Source organism: Mycteria americana, chromosome 19 (genome assembly GCF_035582795.1).
Source record: "Mycteria americana isolate JAX WOST 10 ecotype Jacksonville Zoo and Gardens chromosome 19, USCA_MyAme_1.0, whole genome shotgun sequence".
NCBI lineage: Eukaryota > Metazoa > Chordata > Aves > Ciconiiformes > Ciconiidae > Mycteria > Mycteria americana.
The window spans coordinates 2748030-2767506 of NC_134383.1; the positions used below are offsets into that span (position 1 = coordinate 2748030).

General features: G+C 40.0%; 2 protein-coding genes across 2 annotated transcripts in view; one reads left to right on the forward strand and one right to left on the reverse strand.

Moving 5' to 3' along the window:
* The first annotated feature begins 4139 nt into the window (after window positions 1–4139).
* POU2AF1 (POU class 2 homeobox associating factor 1) overlaps window positions 4140–19477 on the forward strand; it is a 67153-nt gene continuing 51815 nt past the window's right edge. The window contains exon 1 of the mRNA XM_075521281.1: window positions 4140–4233. Within this exon, the coding sequence (XP_075377396.1) occupies window positions 4140–4233 (94 nt within the window). The remainder of the gene's footprint in view (window positions 4234–19477) is intronic.
* Window positions 4521–19206, reverse strand: LOC142418927 (uncharacterized). The gene is made up of 14 exons (XM_075521417.1): window positions 18966–19206; window positions 16321–16442; window positions 15721–15769; window positions 15407–15450; window positions 14609–15267; window positions 12749–12854; window positions 12318–12464; window positions 12047–12107; window positions 11654–11820; window positions 11461–11571; window positions 10228–10339; window positions 6277–6484; window positions 5949–6036; window positions 4521–4598 (listed from the first exon to the last, which is right to left on the reverse strand). The coding sequence occupies exons 1-14, from the start codon at window positions 19204–19206 to the stop codon at window positions 4521–4523; spliced, it is 2193 nt and encodes a 730-aa protein (XP_075377532.1).

The window sequence follows — 19477 nt, forward strand, 5'->3', positions numbered from 1 at the left end:
TGTCCCCCCTTCCTCCTTCTTCCCCCAGCTTTACATGCTGAGCATGACACCATATGGTATGGAATAGCCCTTTGGGCAGCTGTCCCGGCTGTGTCCCCCTCCCAGCTTCTTGTGCCCCCCCAGCCCACTCGCTGGTGGGGTGGGGTGAGGAGCAGAAAAGGCCTTGGCTCTGTGTGAGCACTGCTCAGCAAGAACTAAAACATCCCTGTGTTATCAACACTGTTTTCAGCACAAATCCAAAACATAGCCCCACACTAGCTACTATGAAGAAAATTAACTCTATCCCAGCCAAAACCAGCACAGATGCACATACAGTTTTTGACTCATAATTATTTTGGTTAGGAGTGCTATTTTTTTCCCCTTCACTGAACTTAATCACTGGTGTTTCCAGTCTATGCTACACCAGATTCATGTTACAAAATGCATGTTATTGTTAGCTATTTTTCTTCCTGGGCATTGGGGTTTGAGAATTATTTGTTATTTTAATTACATGGTATCTGAATAAGTAGGTACCAATATGTTTGTAAGACCCATAGTAAGGCAGTCAAGCAAAATTTTGGTCTTATTTCTCCATAAAATTGAATAAAGGTTTCTAAACAAAGGGAAAGCTGTGTTCACACAGCCACAGGTGGTGTATGTTCTTCTGCAAATATTTGACCAACCTACTCCATAGTTATACCATGTTGTTATTTTTTCCACATAAACTTTATTCTCCAGATAACGTTTACCATAGCCTTTGACTCTGCTAAAGAAGGCCAGTTACCTTTAGATAACACTTGGTTTACAATCATATGGGTTTTCTGGAGAAGCTTATGCAAATACTGAAATAGTTTTAAAGACTTCCAGTGAAAGGCTGGGCTGTGATAGCTGGCACAAAGCCATGGTAATTTTGATGTTTTTTGGTGGCATTACCCACAAGTGACTCGGAGGACTTGTTACTCTAAAAAGTGCAACTTACCTTGAATCCTTCTACCTTGCTCCAGGGTGAGGACATTATGACAAATTTGGAGTATTCACTGTGCTCCCTTTCAGTTTCACAGTTGGCTGAACTGGGAGGGGAGGGTGAAGTTAAGTTTATGCCCCTAATCTGAGAAAAAAAATCAGAAGACTTACAACTATTTCCTGTGGACCTACTTCCTGTTTGAAGAAGTAGGAGTTGCAACATACAACATGTATTTATTTTCCTGTGCTTGGATTTTCTTTGTTTCATGGGGTTTTTTTGTCGGGTGTGTTTTGGCTTTTTGTTTGGTGGGGTGTTTTTTCTTTTTTTTTGGTCTGCAATGTACTTAATTCCTGCAAAAGAGGAAGGAATCTTCTCCACATAAAATACAAGCATGTGACAGCACAGCCTGGAGCTTTGTAGGGTTATTTGTCATCTTCAGAAAAACAAACACCACCCATTAAATTGGAGTGGTGAAAGTGATCCAACATGTGAAAGATTCTCATTTTATTTTCCTTTCTCTTTCCATGCCTTCTCTGATTTATTTCTCTCTATTCTTCACTGTTTACTGCTCTTCTAGTTTGTTCTGTTTGGGGAATCAAATGAGCATAAGGCTTCTGGCACTTGGGACTTGATTGCTGTGTTGGAAAACCAAAAAACTGAAGACTGGTTATTCTGAGATAATCCTGAAAAGGCAGCTGAATCATAATTTAAATATAAACAAATGAGCATATAGGCCAAAGAGAGCTCAGATTTTTTCAAGTCCCAGGGACAATGCAGAGACTGGAAGTTGCTAGGTTTTTTTGCTTTGACTTTGTAGTTGTATTTTTGCAATAGCAATGTTTTATAGCTAGATGGATTAAAACCTTGGAGGATATAAATCAGCATCTCTGCAGCTGAGCTCTGATTCTTGGAGAGAAGGTAATGTGGGGAATACAGCGGTGGATGGCTTTTACTTTCTCAGGGAATTAAACCCCAAAGTTTTATTTAATCTATAAGAGAATGTAGCTGAGACTTTTGTTTTACAATAGACGAGTATTTTGTTGGTAATAGCCTGCTGTGAACATAGGAAATAAAAATGCAGTATTAAAATGACAACTATTACATACATAAATGTCAACAAGATGGACTTTAATAGTGTATGTGCTTCACCTTAGCAAACACTCTATTTGGCTGTGAACTCGAAGAACTGCTGGGTTCTGCAGAAGCTTATCTTTTTTTATATCAGAAAAGGGATTGCCTCTGTGTGTGAGTAATAATTCCAGTGAAATGGAAAGGTCATGGTAACTAGGACTCAAAACATGTACACTTAGAAGCATCAGAAAATGAAATAAAAAACTGTCCAACTACTTAATCCTAGTAGATGAATTTCTTTTCACTGGTATTTCCTAGAGTCTTTCTAGCAGGCAGATATTTGTTGCTTAATTGAAACGTGATTTCATCACAGCCTGAGTAGAGGTGTAAACATACCTTTTAGTCCTGCTCTCTAAAGAAGCTTTATGGTAGGAGCAGAAAGAGATGCACAAGAGTCTGGTGAAGAAAATGAAAACTGAAGTTTTAAGGGGGTTGTGCTTTGTGGACTCTCAAATGTTTTGTTAAGTCTCAGGGTTTGTGAGGATGGAAATCTTTTTTGGCCTTTGTGTAGACCTTTGAAGGCAAGTTATTGTGTGTTTCTGTGCCGCCAGCGACCAATTAACTGTGAATACCTTTCTAGATGTAATTGTGAAGGATTCAAAACCTGGTTACTCATCAGTAGCAAAGGGATCCAGAGGGTTTTATTTAACACAAAGCAAAACCAAGCCAATCTTAATATTTAAAATTTGCCACTAGATTTTTGTATTAATTCATGCTGCATGCTTTCCTTTAGATCTGAAGTGAGTATTTATTCTGGGTTACACAGTAACCCTCTGGTTACGGAGGTAATGGTGTTATGATTTCTGCATGTACTTATCGCACCACACACATTTCAGTATTTGTGTTTGGAGATCTTGTTATGTTTGAAAAAATGAGACTTCTGTAAACTTATTTGGCTAGTGATGATAGATAGAGATAACAAATAGAGATAATTAAGAGCTGGGACCTATCCAGACAGGCTTCTTATGGGTGTAGCAGAGAAGCATAGCCAAGCATGGAGCAGAGCAGTGCTTGGGGCCTTCCTGATATGAACTGGTTAACATCTTGTTGGGTTTTCATACCCGAGAATTGATGTTTTGTCCACTGGAGCCTGAACTCTTGCTGCTAAGCCAAGAAGATCCCAAAACTGCACCGCTGAAGTAAAGGTGAAGTGGCTTCAAAGCATATGACAAATAAAAATTGTAACCTGGAAACCCAGGGATGAAGGAATAAGCGTTGTTTCCTGGGCATTGCAGGAAGCTCAACAAGAACCCCCTTACCCTCACCATCTTTATTCAGGAAAAACATTTCCTGATAACCTCAGTTTAAAGTCCTTCCTTCTCCTAGAAACCACATGGAATGAGGGATGAGGAAAAAAAGACAGGAAAATGATGGTGTGGTACGTTGGAGCACAGGTGCCATGTGACCAGCTCCTCATGAGTGTAACTAACTAGGGCAAGTATGGATGCCTGAAATTCCAGCCCACTTAGACTGTCTCAAGACAGAAGGGACTTCTTTAGGGCTCATCCTGCAACCTCCAGATGCGAAGCTGCATAGCATTGCTTATCCTCAAGATCAGTGAAACTTCTGGGCAAACAGACTGATGAAGCGTGCAGCAACATTGAATTGCAGCTCCTGGCTTGTGTGTGTGGCTGGGGCAGTCTGGGTCATAGCAATTGCTACAGCTTGAGAGTGCTGCTGTCCAGGTTGAGTGGGAGCCAATGTCCTGTCCTCTTCCCTTTTCTTGCCTCTCCCCGCCATGATCCCTCTTCAAAGTGCTTGAGCCGCTCACTTTTTCAGTTAGTGGGACTCCCTTCTCTAAATTTATTTCATCTGTCCTGTTCAGCACAGCTGCAGAAACATGTCCTGCTTTAAACTGAATCATTTGGTTTCCAAGTTTCTCTAGCCACAAAGAAAGCAGGAAAAATAAAACTTGATGGGTGAGACTGTTCTAAAAGAATCTGAATCAGCCAAGAGCTCAGCCTCTCCCTCTTGCTTGGCTCAGAAACTTGGCTCCTCCAGCTCTGCTTGCAATTCAGCCTGGTTGTCACCATGTGGAGAGAGATGTGGAGTTATGGGAAACGGGATGCAGAGTGGTGTAGAGGAAATGTCAATGTTTCTTCTTGAATGGCAGCTGCTGATCCATATTCTCAAAAAGGCTGTGGAGGGTTTTCTTCAGTGTCCAGCCTCCCCCCAACTCTTTTCTTTGTTCCTAATCTAAAAGATTGAATTCTTTTTGTTTGTGTGTTAGAAGGAATTTTTTAAATGTAGCTTATTTTCTTGTGTGTGTTTTACTTACAACCCTGGCATTGTTCTCTGTTTAACATTATCTGTTTTAGTGGGCAATAGTTCATATGCTTCTCAGCTAAGTTATTGGGATCTGGGAGATGACAGCTTGTTTAAGCAAAATCCAGCAGCCTTAGGGAGTCTTTGATGCAATAATTGTGGATATGCAGCAAAGCATATTTCAAGGACACATTTTGGAGGATAAAAACAAAACAGGAGGTGGATCTTCTGCTGTGGTCAGTCTTGGTGTGGTACCAGGCTGGGGTGACAGGGTCGGAAAGCAGTCGGATCCCTCCACATTGGGATACCCTTCTGCCAAAAAGAATTTGGGTCCTGTTGTTCCATTTGGCATAAGTAGTGGGAAAGGAGAATGCTGGAGCATTTCTGCCATCACTAGCTACTGAAAGCAGCTCCCGGAGGAGCCGTTTGCTTAAGACACCTTCCAGAGTTAATGTTCTGTAACAGGCTCTCTTGCTGCCTGCAGAATTTTATGCTGCTGAAAATCTGGGCCAGAATCTCTCTGCTCTCATTCTTGTGTTATTTCTACTCTTTCAATTTATGTAACACCTAGAAGAGCTTCCGTGTGTCTGCCATGCAGTTTCTTGTTAATCCATAAAATATCTTCCCTAATTTTTTCATCTTTTGCAACGTCATTTGTCACCTCTGAAATTTATTTTGTGTATGTTTCATAGATACAGATGAGCTGTTAGGTGGCAACACTTGTACTTTGCTTTTCACAGCATTTTATAGCAGACTATACTAAGTAGTTGTGTTACTGATAACTTCTGAAAGCTAGTGGAAATACAACCGTGTGCACCAGAAAAGCTGTTCAGTAGAACTCAATGACTTAGCATTGAAGGCTTTTGTTCTCAGGACTTGCTGCACTTGTGACTGTGCAGTAGCAGCATCCAAGCATCTGTGACAATGTCCTGTTTCCCTCTGGAACCTTAAGATGTTGGTTTTGTAGGAGAAAGTTCTAATATTCAGCCAAAGTCCTAGTGAGGTAACACCTAGGATAGAGTTCCTGTTCCCTTGCCTCAGGCTGGTTTAACAGATGTATTTGTTCATCCCCTTGCTGTAACTTGTCGCTTGTCTTCTGGATAACTTCAGCTTTTAGGGCTCTGGTTAGGTACTTCTTTTCACCCAACTCTGAATGGAAAGACTTAGTGAGGAAAGCCTAGAAAACTGGCGTGAATACTGTAGAATTCTGTACATCCATTGAAGACCACAGTTGCTCTGTCACTTACTTTATGTACAGGGTCTGTGGCCTTGTGACTATCACTGATCATAATTGTGTGCAGTGTCCATCAGAGAGCCCTGCCAGGAAAGGACAGTTTCCATCCTTGCCAGGGCCTTCTTCAAGGCATTACTAATCTGCAACAGATATCTCATGAGTTTCCTCCTTCCTGATCAGGAACATCCCTGAGAACTGCTGGAAGCGCTGGATCTGATCCATTTATTTATTTTTATCTTTCTTTGCTGAATTGCTACTAATTCAGCCACAAAGCTTTTACACTGCTCTCAAAAATAATTATGCATGCCGATGCTCATATATCTTCAAAGGAGCAGGGAACCTAAGTAACAACGTAAGCCAGTGAACGGTACTCACTTTGTAATACGGGGCAAGAAGTGAGGTGAAGAAGAAAAGCAGCTTCTCTAAGTATGGCCTGTGCCACAGTTCAAAGGCATGACGATAGCTTGTGAGGGCACATGCGATCTGGTTTAGAATGAATTAGCTGTAGGAGTCATACTGCAAATACTAGCCTGGTCACCATAACTGGTACTTAGGTGTCAGAAGTACAGCACTTGGTCCCACGCATGCCACAGTCTAGCTGTGCACCTTGAACCTTATGTGGCCGCTGTTTTTGAAAGGGGCCCAGGGCTGGGGAGTTTTGAGCCAGGTAGATAATGTCAGTGCAGCTTAGAATAGGTCTGACCTCTGCTCTGTGCTGGTCAGATTTTGTCCTAGGGATGCTTCTGCCATGCCCTGCTGCAAGTGCAGAATGGTAACTCCTCTCCTGCTATGAGCATAGTAGTAACCTGTGTGACTAAAGCACAGGGCACGTCTTAGATCAAGAGGTCGCTCCTTGGAATTCAGTGACCTGAAACCTTGTCGGCACCAGGACTGAACATGGAAGCCAGTTTCTGTAATTAATGTGAAAGAGGATTTCATGGGAACACAGGTTTATTTCCAGAACAGGCTGGTGTTCGTGTGTACGTATTCAAAACTTTGGTTTAAAGACCATCGTGGGCAAAACTATTGAGTTAATTCTGAGTATTGTAAAATCTTCTGCTAAGATTCTGTTACCGCTGCTAGCCGAGCAGGTTTGAGCTGGGACTGTCTAAAGAGATGTGTGGGCAGACTGGTAGAGTGTGCGCAGGGCTGAAGAAAGTAAAGCTAAAGATTCAGTAAATGCTATCTTCTTTTTTTTTTTTTTTTTCTTTTTGAGACAGTCCTGAATTAGAAACGGGCCTAGGTTACGGAGTTGCCTTGTCAGGGGAGGTTTTCCTTTCATGAAGAGAAGCGAAGCAAAAGCCTTTAATCTGAACCATCAAGATCACTCGGTCTATGTAGTACTGTACACACAGGTCAGAGTTAGTTTCAGTGCTGCCTTGCCCAAATTGTTAGCTTATACTGGGTTAGAAAACCTCTCCCCAGAACTCACTTGAATTTTTTTTTTCAGCCCAGCTGTTGAGAACAATTGTCTGTAAAGAGCAGTTTTATCACTTGCAGTAGCAATCACAATAGGAGCAGGGATTATGCAATACTTGCAAAGCCTCTATCTAAATGCTAATGGGTGTCTTTGCTCACAAAACCAAAAAAAAAAGTTAGAAAAAATCTTGCTGTATAAATGCAAGTTACTTTTATGGAGGGTAATTCCTATTCAAAACCCTCTTTTATTCTCTTTTGGTATAGAATAGTTTGTTGCAGTTAGCCGCAGTGAATGGCTGAAAAGCTACAGCTTTTTCAGCAAACTCTTATATGACATAATCTCCTTATGTCCATGGATTATTTTTCCTAGTTTGAGATTAGTTAGTTGTAGGCAAAAATTTTAGTGCTGAAAAAATGTTGAGAATTAGTTTTACAGTGCATTGAAAGAACAGTTGTCCAGCTCCTATTTAGAGGTAGTGGGTTAATGAATGTGCCTTGAAAAGAAGAATGGGGGTTTATTTATTTATTTATTTAAATAAATCACCTTCCCCCCCCAGCTTTTCGTGGTAATGCTGGTGCTCCTGCACAGGCACCACTGTATTCTTAAAAAACAAAACAGCAACAACAAAAATCCCTTATGTACTTGTCAGCTTTTAAATTCCACTTAATTTGCTCTTTTCATGATAGTCACTTCTGTTGTGAGTGTAGTATGGCTATACCAGTACATAAAAATCAAGAAGTTACATACTGCATGAAATAATATATTTATTGACAGGAAGGAACAAAGAAACAATGTAAAGCATACCTACTAATGTCAATGCAATTAATGTATAACTGTTGTAGAATATACTTTACAAGCTAGTTCAGCTTTGAGTCTATCGAATAAATGAGACATACTAATAGCTTAAGGTTCCTGTCCTTTCACATGAATGGTTTCCATGTGACTAAAAGAACTTGATTAATATTGTATTCTTATACAATAGTTTTCTACACTTTTTTTTTCAGATATCCTGTAAGCAATTCACTTTTTTTTCACTGAGAATGCTTATTGATGCACTTTTTTTGTTCACTATACTGCTTCCTTCTTGTTCTGTATGTGATGCAGAATTTCTTGGTCAGTTTTCACTGAAAATAAGGAGTCTTTAATTTCAGTGGGTGTTGGATCTGATCCTTAAATTTACATGAATGGAAGCTGAGTAACCTAGAAGATCCTCATTAATTCTCTTCAAATGAATAAAAAGTTCTGTGAGCACAGATATGAGTTAAAATGCCAACATGAAGGAAGCATGAGTGGTGATGGGGGGTGGTGGGGCAGAGAAAAATCATCAGAGAGGAAAATATTCATATTTCCAAGTAAAAACTGGGACAAAAAGGGAAAAATAAAAGACTTCACATGATTAAAGCATGAGGGACACCTATGGAAGGAAGTGGATGAATATTCCGTAGTGTTATACAACTCATCATGTGAATAACAATTTTTTTTTTTTTTTTAATAAAATACTTAAAAATTTTGAAGTATCATGTCTCATTCAGACTAGAAGAGAGTACTATATAGCTGTTCAGGGCATAAGAAACATAGGATATGACCCAAATCCCAGTGGAATTAACTTAAACACTGTCATTTTTCAGTAAAACTTAATTCATGTTGTGCAACGTAGCTCTTGGAGCTTAACACTTAAGGGTATCCAGTAAGAGGAAAGTAACCTTTTTTACAAGAAGAAAATGCAAAGGGTTCATTAAAAAAATATTCCCCAAACATGCTGAGTACTTAATACTGGATCCTGCAACGGTTACATGTGAAAAATCTCCCATTTACTTCAACAGGAGGTACATACATGAGTTGATTGCTGGATCAGTCATTTTGTAGGTTATGTAAATGTAGATTGCTCCATATGTAGCAAACAGGGAAGTTTCATAGAAACCAGCTAATTCACAATCAGAAGTTAAAATAAAATGATACTAAGTCTGGGAAGAGAATTTTTTTTCACAATAATTATCTAATTTATAGGAATTCTACTGAATACTTGGATATCTGACAGCACAGAATAATTTAAGCTCCGTGTTATCCTTTTAACTTGCAAAATTGCTTAGTATAAAAAAAGATCCTTGTAAAGTGTTGTTATATACTTAAATTTTATAAAGGTATATTCCTCTGTTAGATGACCCAGAGTGAAAGGAACTGATTCAAAACACATTCTGTCCCAGACTTCACCTACAATCCATTATTGGTGGCAAATTCTGATTGCATAAATAAAGAGCTCGATTTTTGTTGAAAAAAATATGCTCAGTGTGTGGGTATGTTTTATTTTGGAGGGATTTTTTTTTCCAATAGGACTGCCTTAAAGTGTGACAACTCCAGCCTTGGGTAAATTCAGAGCCAGACTGCAGAAAGTATTAAATATAGCCCATCAAATTCTGAGTTCCCATAGCTCATGTTCAAAATTACATATTGCCGAGATTTTCAGCACATCTGAACACTAAGTTCAGATTGTAGAGACTAATCGTACACTGGTACCCTCAAGACTAGGCTCCAAATGGCTAAAATCAAAGGGTTTTTTTTTCTTAAGCTAGGCACCTGCATTAAAAAATTACTAGAGCTTCAGGATGTAGGACACCTACAACTCAAATGGACTTCAAAAGAGAAGTACAAGTGCTCAGCTTTGTGAGAAAATTAAGACCTATTCATTTACTGGAGTATCTAACACTGAATGCCTAATACTGTTGAAACCTTACTTGAGGCTTTTTCCTATTTATTAGTTTACTCTTTAATTCTGAGTACTGAGGAGATATTTTCAACAGTCAGTTCAAGCTATAATACATTTGAAGACTTTTACTGTCTGTTCTCTGTCTATTCTTCAGCAACAGTTGCAGCACATAGACCATGAGATGCAGATAATGAGCCTTATCAGCATTTCCCTGCAAGGCAATAAATGAACAAATATTCAGCTCAATTCAGCTAAGTGTTCCTTTTAATGCTACATATTTATTGCCCTATTTTCTACTTGATTTTGCATGAGTAAGGAGTTTTGCAAGCAAAAGAGATTCTGTGCAGAACTCTGGAGTTAATCCGAAGTCTATTATAAGTCACTGGGCATCTTTTCCATCAGTTCCACATGAACTGATGATTAATTGTTATATAACAGTGCAGGGAAGGTACTGGAGCTCGCTACTACATTACAGCTGTTGAGTTACGAAGACCCCAACTAGGTAAAATCAATTTCCCACCATGAAATACCTTTAAGAATGATGTCAAAGAGGTCCAAAGGTGACATGGAAAAAAGTTCAGAAAAGTTATCTGGTGACAAGGTACTGGGCATTCTTCTCGGAGCATCCAGCAAACTGTAACTCTATACAGGTGAAAAAAACAGAACAGTAAATTTCCAGCATTAACAGTGATGCAGGCTTTGTGTCAAGAACTTGTACTGGTTTTGACGTGCAAAGCCTAGATTCTTCCCCTTACTATAAGATTGGAGAGGGTGGCATGTTCACCCTCAGGTCAGTCAGTCAGTAATGAGCTGGATTGAAATTATTTTTTTCTGCTGTGTTTTATCTCCTACTGTTAAGAGCATAACTGTTAAGAAGAGGTTCCTAAATGACTTGAAATGTGCCTTTAAGTCTGTATTTCTAATTGAAATCTTATTGTATTATCAGTTTCTGTACGTGTACGCTGGTGGGAACTCTTATTTGAGAGAGTCAAAAAAGACTCTAGAAAAGGTAAAAGGGCTGTAACTTTTAAGTACTGAATATTTGCTTAATCTTGGACAAGAATACTGGAATCTATGGTTGATATTGCATTATTTCAATAGAGCAGAATTTCACCCTAGAAACAGTCCTCTGTTAAGCACTCAAGCTTCTGCTTTTCAGTGTTGGTGTCTTGTTTCCTGCACCAAAAATTTAGCAAGAGATGCTGATACCAACTGGATAATCTGGTTATCTTTGGCTCAGTAATGCAGGTTTTGGGTAGTTTTGGTGTTGAATGTGTGTGCTAAGGGACAGAGAAAATGGGCTCTTTCTCTTTTAAGAAGCGGATGAAGGTAACCAAATGTAGTGGCAATCCTTGGGTCTGTAACATTCCTTTATCAGCAAAGGAAGAATTCCCCTGGTGTTACTTCTGAGATACCTCTACCTGGCTTGGGGTGCTGTAAAATGTTGGAAATGAAGGCTTTGTTGCTAGGAGGAGTTTGGATTGGGGACAGGTGTGAGCGGTATGCTGGCAGCACCTGCATGCAACCAGGCTGCTCTAAATTACAGCAAATATAGCAGTCCCTAGAGCTGGGATGGGACTAAGTGTGGTAAGAGCTCGTACAGTGCTTTTTCCCCGAAAAAGGGATTTTCTGCCCTATGCAAGACAGGGCAAGCCTGGGAGCATCATCTACTGTGTTTACAAGATGGTACAGCTTACATTAGTGCATTTAGTTTCTTGGGTACAAATGCTAGAGCCTGTGTAAAAGTATCTATACATAGTTACCTCTTGAAGAATGTTCTGTCCCTTAGGTTTATGAGTCTGAAGCAAACACATGAGTTCTGTGTTGTCCTCAATTTTTAAATAGGCAGTGGTAATCTGACGTGAATTTAGTACCTGCAAATGACAGTGAAACCTGTGATTGCAAAAGAATAAGAAAACCTAAGGCCACAGTAAACAGCCTGCTGCTGGTCCTCACCTGCAAATCAGGCTTTCCTCCCATTTGTAATAAGCAGTTAATTCCCTCAAGAATTTGATCTTTGCGTAGTCTGAGAAACCTTCCCATGTCAGTGTTGATGTCAGTTTTTTGAGATTCCGTAACTAAGACAGTGTGGGCAAGAGCAGCACAGTGTAGTGGTGTTAAACCTGAACAGAACAGACCACAGAGAAGTCAAACAAATCCAGTGCTTGAACACCTCACTGGAGTAAACCATCCCACACTTGGCTAATTGTAAGGGGGTGCCCTATTAAGACTGGCTCTCCTCCTAGACCTTTCAGTTTTAAACATGAAATTGAACATTCTTTGGCCTAGATAAAATCTGTAGTCTGAAACTTTTGGAGTCTACACTAAGCATCTATGCTTTCTTCTTACCATAATGGTCAGTCAGATTCACTTCCACACACACACCATTGTTTTTGCAATTTTTCAAAACCTGAAATGAAGAAGATTGAGTTAAGTCCTGGTTTTTGGCAGTGCCAAAATACCCCTTCCTTCCCCAACTCCATCTTTCTTTAGCCACATCAGACCAAAGCTAACTTTCAGGTATGGAAAACCCTTGTGTATTTTAAATAAAGGAACATGCATTTGTTGTCTTTGCTCTACCTTTGCACATGTCTTTGTACAACATAAATGACCAGCTTACCTCTAAAACTCTCAAATATCCATTCTCTGCACAGAGGTGGAGTGGAGTTTTCCCAAAACTGTCCTGTTCATTGACATTAGCTCCTAGGGATATCAGGTCACTCACCATCAGATGTTGGTTCTTTTCTGCAGCAAGATGTAATGCAGTCTAAGAAGAGAAGAATGGAAGAAACTTGTTGTGAAAGGCAAAAATAGTTTTAAAACAACAATGCTTGTTAGAGAATGAGGTGGGGAGTTGGGACTCTGAGTTCTGTTCCCAGTCATGCTAATACTTGCTCTGTGCAGATCACTTCCACCCCGTTCCTGCTTTCCCCTCTTTGCAAGGACAGTAGCCACACCTTGTCCAAAAGGATGCTTGGTGCTTGACTGGGGTTTGAAAGACGTTTGCATGTGATAGAAAACAACCCTATTCTTGGCAAGTTAGCATCCTACCCGCTTCTCTGCATCCTTCTCGTTGATCTTATTTAGGGATGCAAATCTCTGTGCAAGTGCATAAGTCAGAGCTCTTCTTCCCTGAGCAACAGCCTTGTGCAGCAGCCTGGAACGGAACACAGTTTTAAACAATTAGAATATAAAGCAGCGGTTAAAATACTGGAAATTAACAGTGAGAATGCATTTTAAAACATGAAATGTTAAGGTTCGTAAATGCTGAAATCTTGGGATATTTAAGTGTTTAATTTATTTAGTCTCTATATTAATAATGGAGTTGCTGACTTTGTCTGCCAGGATTTCTTGGTCCTCCCTTCTTGCTATTATGCCATTCCTCTCCTCTCCAGGAGCTACTCCATGATTCGTTTTTGCTAACAATCTCTAGTTCCTCTTCCTTTTTTAAGCGTCCTTCAGTACAGGGAAAAGAGTGTAAGATACTTAAAAATCAAGAGAAGGGAAACCCTCCTCTTGCACTTAAAAGAAAAGAAGTATTTCCAAACTGTAATTCAGTCCTGTGGAGGAAGAGAGCTCAATTTCTTCTGTCAGTCTCACTGAACTACTCAAAATAGTACAAGTGTTTCTCCTGAATTTTATCCTGAAAAAGACTTATTTTTTCTTGTAAATTTGGGCATGTCGTCCTTTCCCCCAGAGGAAAAAATAAAGCAGATATTGCTTTTATTTATTTATTTCCCCTTTGTCTTGTAGCATGATATCCTTGAAGATGTCTGAATAACTCTGACACTTATTGCTGTTTCTGTTCTTTTTTTTTTTTTTTAATAGGTTTTTGACACAGTAACTATTATTGTTCACCATTCAGTAGGACTCAGAGTTAGCTTATTTGGTGTGTAGTCCTGCCTTCGTATGTTCTTTTGAGCATGTAATCTGATGTTTAAATACTCCATAGAGGTAAGTGGGCTGCTGGAAATTTTAGCTTATGAATGTTACATAAACGTGGTAAGATAAATGTCTTAATTTCTTAATTGTGATTAATTTTGTTCCTGTGTGAGAATTTTTTCTGTATTGTTTAAAAAATATGCAGGAAATATGGTAGTGGGTGACTTATTGTAACTTGGTTACAGTTACATTATTGCTGAAAAGTGAAGTCTGTAATTTTATTATTGCACTGAAAATCATTATTCTGAGTGGAACATGGTACTTCATGGAAGAGAACAATGCTGTGTTTAGCTTTCCCTGCGTGGGCTATAAATACTTTAAATTGGGAACAGGATTGTCTATATGAACAGGAATTGATCTCAAGAGAACCTAATAAGAGATTTTATTTTTTTTTTTTATAAACAGCTATTTTCTCTATAAGCATGCCATTCTAGGGAAAATGGGATCAGTAAAACCTTTGCTTTCATTTCATTTCTAACAAAACAGCTGCTCCCAGTTCTTTGGAAGTCTATGCTCTAGACTAGCAGCATATGTATGTTTTGGCGTAATCCTCCCACACATTTTTATTACCAACTAATAATACAATTATCCTGAGAGTGTCTGCAGCATGGAAAAGATCTCTTTTGCATATCTTTTTTTTTTTTTTTTAGTAGCAATTACTTGTTTTGCTTGATTTTAATTTTCTTGTGAATACCTACATATACAATTCAGTCTTTAATATTGTCAACACTCTGGTTTTGTCCTGATGTCTGCTGTAGTTTGGCAATACTACTGCAAATATGGAATCTTTCTATTTTTACTATCTGCCTAAAACTGTATGTACTGAGGCAAGTTTGAGCTTCCCATTGAGCAAGTAAGCCTTTGCTACAGCTGTGCCCAAAACTAGCAGTTGAAGTTAGAGGAAAGCCTGAGGACAAGTGATGCCCCAGGAAATAGAAATTAATGTATTTCAATAGAAAAACTGGAGACCTGTTGCCATTTTCATCAGGTGCAAGCAGTTTGTCCTCTGGGATATTTCTCAGTAAACTTTCTTCCCTGTGTAGCTGGAACTGGAAGAAAGAGATGGCAGAGAGATCCTGCTGTGTGAAAGAAATTGGGGTCAACTTCAAATGTCCCTCAATGTCTGGAGAGCCTGTATTATCTTCCAGAAGCACCTCTGAACAGCCTCCTGATGGGTTAAAGTGTGGAGATGTGTTCTGTGAAGAATGCCTCGGGAAATCTTTCTGGGTACTTGTACATGCATCCTGTATCCACCAGCTATTCTCTTTCTCACTTGTCCTTGAGAATATTCCTGGTGAGTTGGACTCTTGCATGTTTTTCTGATCCACATGAAAAGAAGTCTGTACCTCTCCCCGCAATACTGAGTTGAAATCTTTAAAACAACAGTATGAATGCAACTTGCTTAAGCTGTGGCGTCTTTCCTGCAGGCCACCAGCTGCCTGTTTGCTTCCTCCAGTTTCCCATTGAGAGGCTTGCAGATCTGTGGAGAAGCCCTGCCAAAAGCCATCTGGCACAGAATGCAGAGACTCCTTCTTCAACTGGCTTTTGTTCAAATCTTCCTGCAGTACCTCCACCAGGATATCAAGGTCCTCTAAGCCTTTTAGCGTTTGCCCAATGCTCTGCTTGCTCTGAAACAGCAACAAAAACAGGGAGGGCGGAAGGTGGGGGAGGGAAATCAGACATGAAGTGTCCTGTTCTCACTCAGTGATATAACATGAAATACGCCCGAGGAGGCTGGCAGCACAGCGTTGAAGGTGTTATACATACCTGTCTAAGCTGTTTCTCTGTATAAGGGTGAACTCTTCTCTTTTCTGTTGGAAAGAAAGGAAGAAATAAGCAATTTTGAGTTGGGGGGAGAGACATATACAGAAGATACTCTTATCAGAAATTTTGCCCCAGATTACAGATAGATAACACATACATGGTGGTGGTGCACAGCTGGCCTGCCCCTGTAATTTGAGGGGAGCTAGGAACCAGCACGGGTCACTGACCATAGGAGAGTAGTCCAGCTCTTTGGGTACCTAACAGTGATGATCCTACTGGGAAAGGAGGCTCTGTTACCAAGAGAGGAGTTTCCTAACCTGTTTTTCCTGAGGATCCTTTGGTTACCATCTTCATTAATGAGGCTTCCTGAGGAGACAAAAACACCCAACTCAATTTGAGATGCTTGCACATAAGAGAAGATGAAACAGTGGCAAATATTGTAACACGAACAAAGTAAATTGTGTCCTGCACCATGTACTTTGCACAGCAGAGACTGTAGGTGAATAAATTTTCATGAGTGGGTAATTCATGGCAGCCTTGTACAGATATTTACAACAGACTAGGTATCTGGGAGTCTACCAGCTTCTTGGGATGTTTTTGCATGTCGTTCAGAAATCTGGATTGCTAGAGAAAAATTATTATTGGTTCTTGGGCCATCTTTGGCTTGATTGCGTGACGTATACTGCACGAGTGGGTTCTTGCAGTCACTGCCTTAGAAATGTTCCCAGCACAGGCCCTCAGCCTGTTTAAAATTTGGTATATTCTCCACCTTCATCAAAAGCATTAATTTGGTGGATAGAAGAGGCAGGAGCTGTAGGTGTAACCTCTCCAGAACACTGGCAGAGTGGGAGTGTGACGTGCATGCACCAGGATGCTACATCTCTGGGAGCAACCTTTCTAAACTCAAGAGTCCTCACCTGGCTGTGAGCTGGGTCCAGGCCTTTGGAAAGCCGAATTTTTCTCAGTAATTCCCGTACTGGCATCTTTACTCTCACACCCATGTAGCGCTTCTGAGGGGGATCAGAGCTAAGTCCAGAGTCTGGAAAAGTCATAACATGATGCTTAAACATAATTCTCTGAGCTGTTATAGAATAGTGGGAGGATGAGGTCACCCTGAGAGATGGCCTGTGATTCTGATGTTCATCATCAATTGTGGGAAATTTCCACATCACCCTACACGTTCCTTAGCTCTAGCCTACTTCCTGCTTAACAATTACTTTAATGCATTGCTTCTCAGGCTACAAGAGACTGTGGGGCCTCATAAAGGGAATTCTTTTCTTAAGAAACAAAACAAAAACAAACCCCAAAGCTGGCTGTGGGATCTTCAGTCTGAGGGCATAAGCAGAGAGCTGAGTTAACCTGCAAATTACCACATGAAGGCTGTTGTCTTTAGTGTGCAGGGACAGTTTCATTTTTGAGTGAAGGGAGAGGAGACTGTCTCAAGTGTAAATGTGTCACTGAAGCTGGAAAGAGGACAATAGGGGCAGGGTAGCAATGCAGAAGGAAATTCGGATGGATGATTGGGAAAAAGAAGGAAAAGAAGTTGGATGTTTCTGCTTTAGAGCTTTCAGTAGTGCAGAAATAAACATACTGTCTTGAGACTTGGCCTTGGGCAGTTTTTCTTGGTGCCCTTCAGCTCAGAGGTACCAGACTGACTTAGAGCACGTGATTGCTTTTGGGGAATGTGTCAACACTGTTTAGGTTACTGCCCCTCTTAGTCATGGTCTAATTTTCATCTGTTGCAGTAAATCTGTCTTTGCAGTTTCCTGTCCTGTGGTTTGTTATATTGGTATCAGTGGAACAATAAGGAACAGAACTGTTTAAGAAAAGAAATAGTGATGCCATGTCCAATGTCTTTCTCCAACAGTTCTTGATGTGTTTGGAAGTCAATGTGGTGTGATTCAAAGGGAAGCAATCATTTTCTGTAGTGAAATGAAATAGTTATTTGAGAATATATATAGCTGTCCAAACAAGCTTCATCAAAACAAGCTGCTCTGTAATTGTTTGTGTTAGGTCTTCTTGCATCTTGTACTTGAATCCTCAAACTTGAAAGACTTGCCCAGATTAGGAGCTTAAATGCATTGCTTTTGAAATACCTTTTATGTAACACTGTGTCCCACCCTGCCCCCCGCCCTTCAGAACGATCTTCTTTATATAGAATGCATTCAGTAATATCTATTGTCATTATAAAACAATAGCTTTATTGCATTAGTTCAGGGTCTTCCCAATTGGTTAGCACATAAAACACACCGTATAGAAGGCCACTGTTCCAAAGAAGCCCAAGTGTTGGGAGTCAGAGTATAGGCTATTGAGAATAAGGAGTCATCCGGCAGCAACGCTTGCTGAGCAGAGAGAAGCTTCTCTTCCTAGAGCAGCTCATGGCATAAGGAATGAAAACAGCACTTGTGATTAAAACACACTTATGATTAAATAGCACAGCAGCCTGAAATTAAAAAGGTCTATGCAGCTTGGGTAAGCAGTTCCTGTTACAGGAGCAGTCAGCGTTAGGTAAAACATGAGGTGCCTGTACCAATATTCCTCCTTGACCAAAATCTGTGTATGTGCTCTGTAGCAGCTGCTGGAGTCTGGCTGGCTAAGTCCTGTGGAGGAGAACTGTAGGAGCTCAACAGATGGGAATGGTGCACCTCCCCAGACTTTGGATGTCTCGGAGCAGGCAATATTGGCATGGAAACCAGCCACACAAGATAAGGTTTCTAGTTGTGTGATATTGTTTCTCTTACCTGCTCCAGGCAATGAGAGACTGACACCCCTTCAGCAGGAGGGTGTTGAATCCCAAGTAGCAAATAGTGCATTCTGAATATCTATTGAATCGTCATTTTGTGCTAAGATTTCTGGCATTTCTGAATGTTTAAGTTATCACTGAATAATTAAAACATTGGGACCTCAAAAAACATAGTTTATTCCTCAGACTACTCTAGAAATGGGAATAATTCTTTTTTTAGACTGGTGTTTTGGCAATGAATTATCTACTCTTTGTAGAGTATTTTAAAGGCCTCTCTGAAAAGCTTTATAAAAAAAAAACCCCAAAATTGCTAATATATTATTATCTTTCAAGCTATTTTACAGTAAAAATGCTGTATGATGGATCAGATTACATGCCCAGATGTATCCTTGAAACTGAAGAACTCAGCAAAGACGATGATTCACCAAACACTTTCATATGACTTTGTAATGTTAATAACTCAGAAGGTCATATCTATTACCTTGCTGTTTGATTCAGAACCAAACTTGCAATTCAAAATGTAAATGAGCAGCAAAATGCTAGAGATAGACAGAAATGATGGAATATTGAGCATCCTTTACAAAACAGAGTAATTTCTGACTTCAGCAGCAGACCACAACAAAATAAAAAGAAGACACAAGTAGGAGAGTGTGCCGTACATCGTCGATATTATTGCCGCAGAAGCTTAATATGTGCTACCGTTAGTACAGCTCTCTGCTCACACAAAAGGAGTTGCAAGTCAGTGTACTTTATCATTTTGCAAAAGAAGCATAATAGTGTTGCATAAAATAGAAAATGTGAATAAAGATTTGATCTTACCAGTGGGAGCAGACGTCTCTTGAGGTTTACCTGAAGGAGGAGGGTAGATCGTGGGACTTGCAACATTAAATTCAGTTAATCCAGAGTCTGGCAACGATGGGCTCTGTTGAAAATAGCTTTTGGGACTGGCAGTTTCTCCAGGCAGTGGAGATCCCTGGCCTGGACTATAGCCACAGATTTCATTTTCATTGATGTTTTGATTGACCAGTAGTTCAGGACTCATGCAGACTGTTTGCAACATTACCACTGCACGTGTAGAAAAAGATGAAATGGAAGAGGGGAGGAAAAATGCTTATTCGGTTCTGTTTAAAAAAAAAAAAAAAAGTTCAATCCAGGTTCACATTGAGAATATGGTAATCGTATTTAATTCTCCAATGTAATTAGCCACTATGAGCTGGGTCCAGCTTCCCCCTTCTCTTTTTAGCAGCAAGTTATAGCAGTTGCAGAATAAAGCCAGCCTTGGAATCCCAGCAGTCACTGGAAATAGTTTTTGAGAGTTTCTTGGCTGCAGT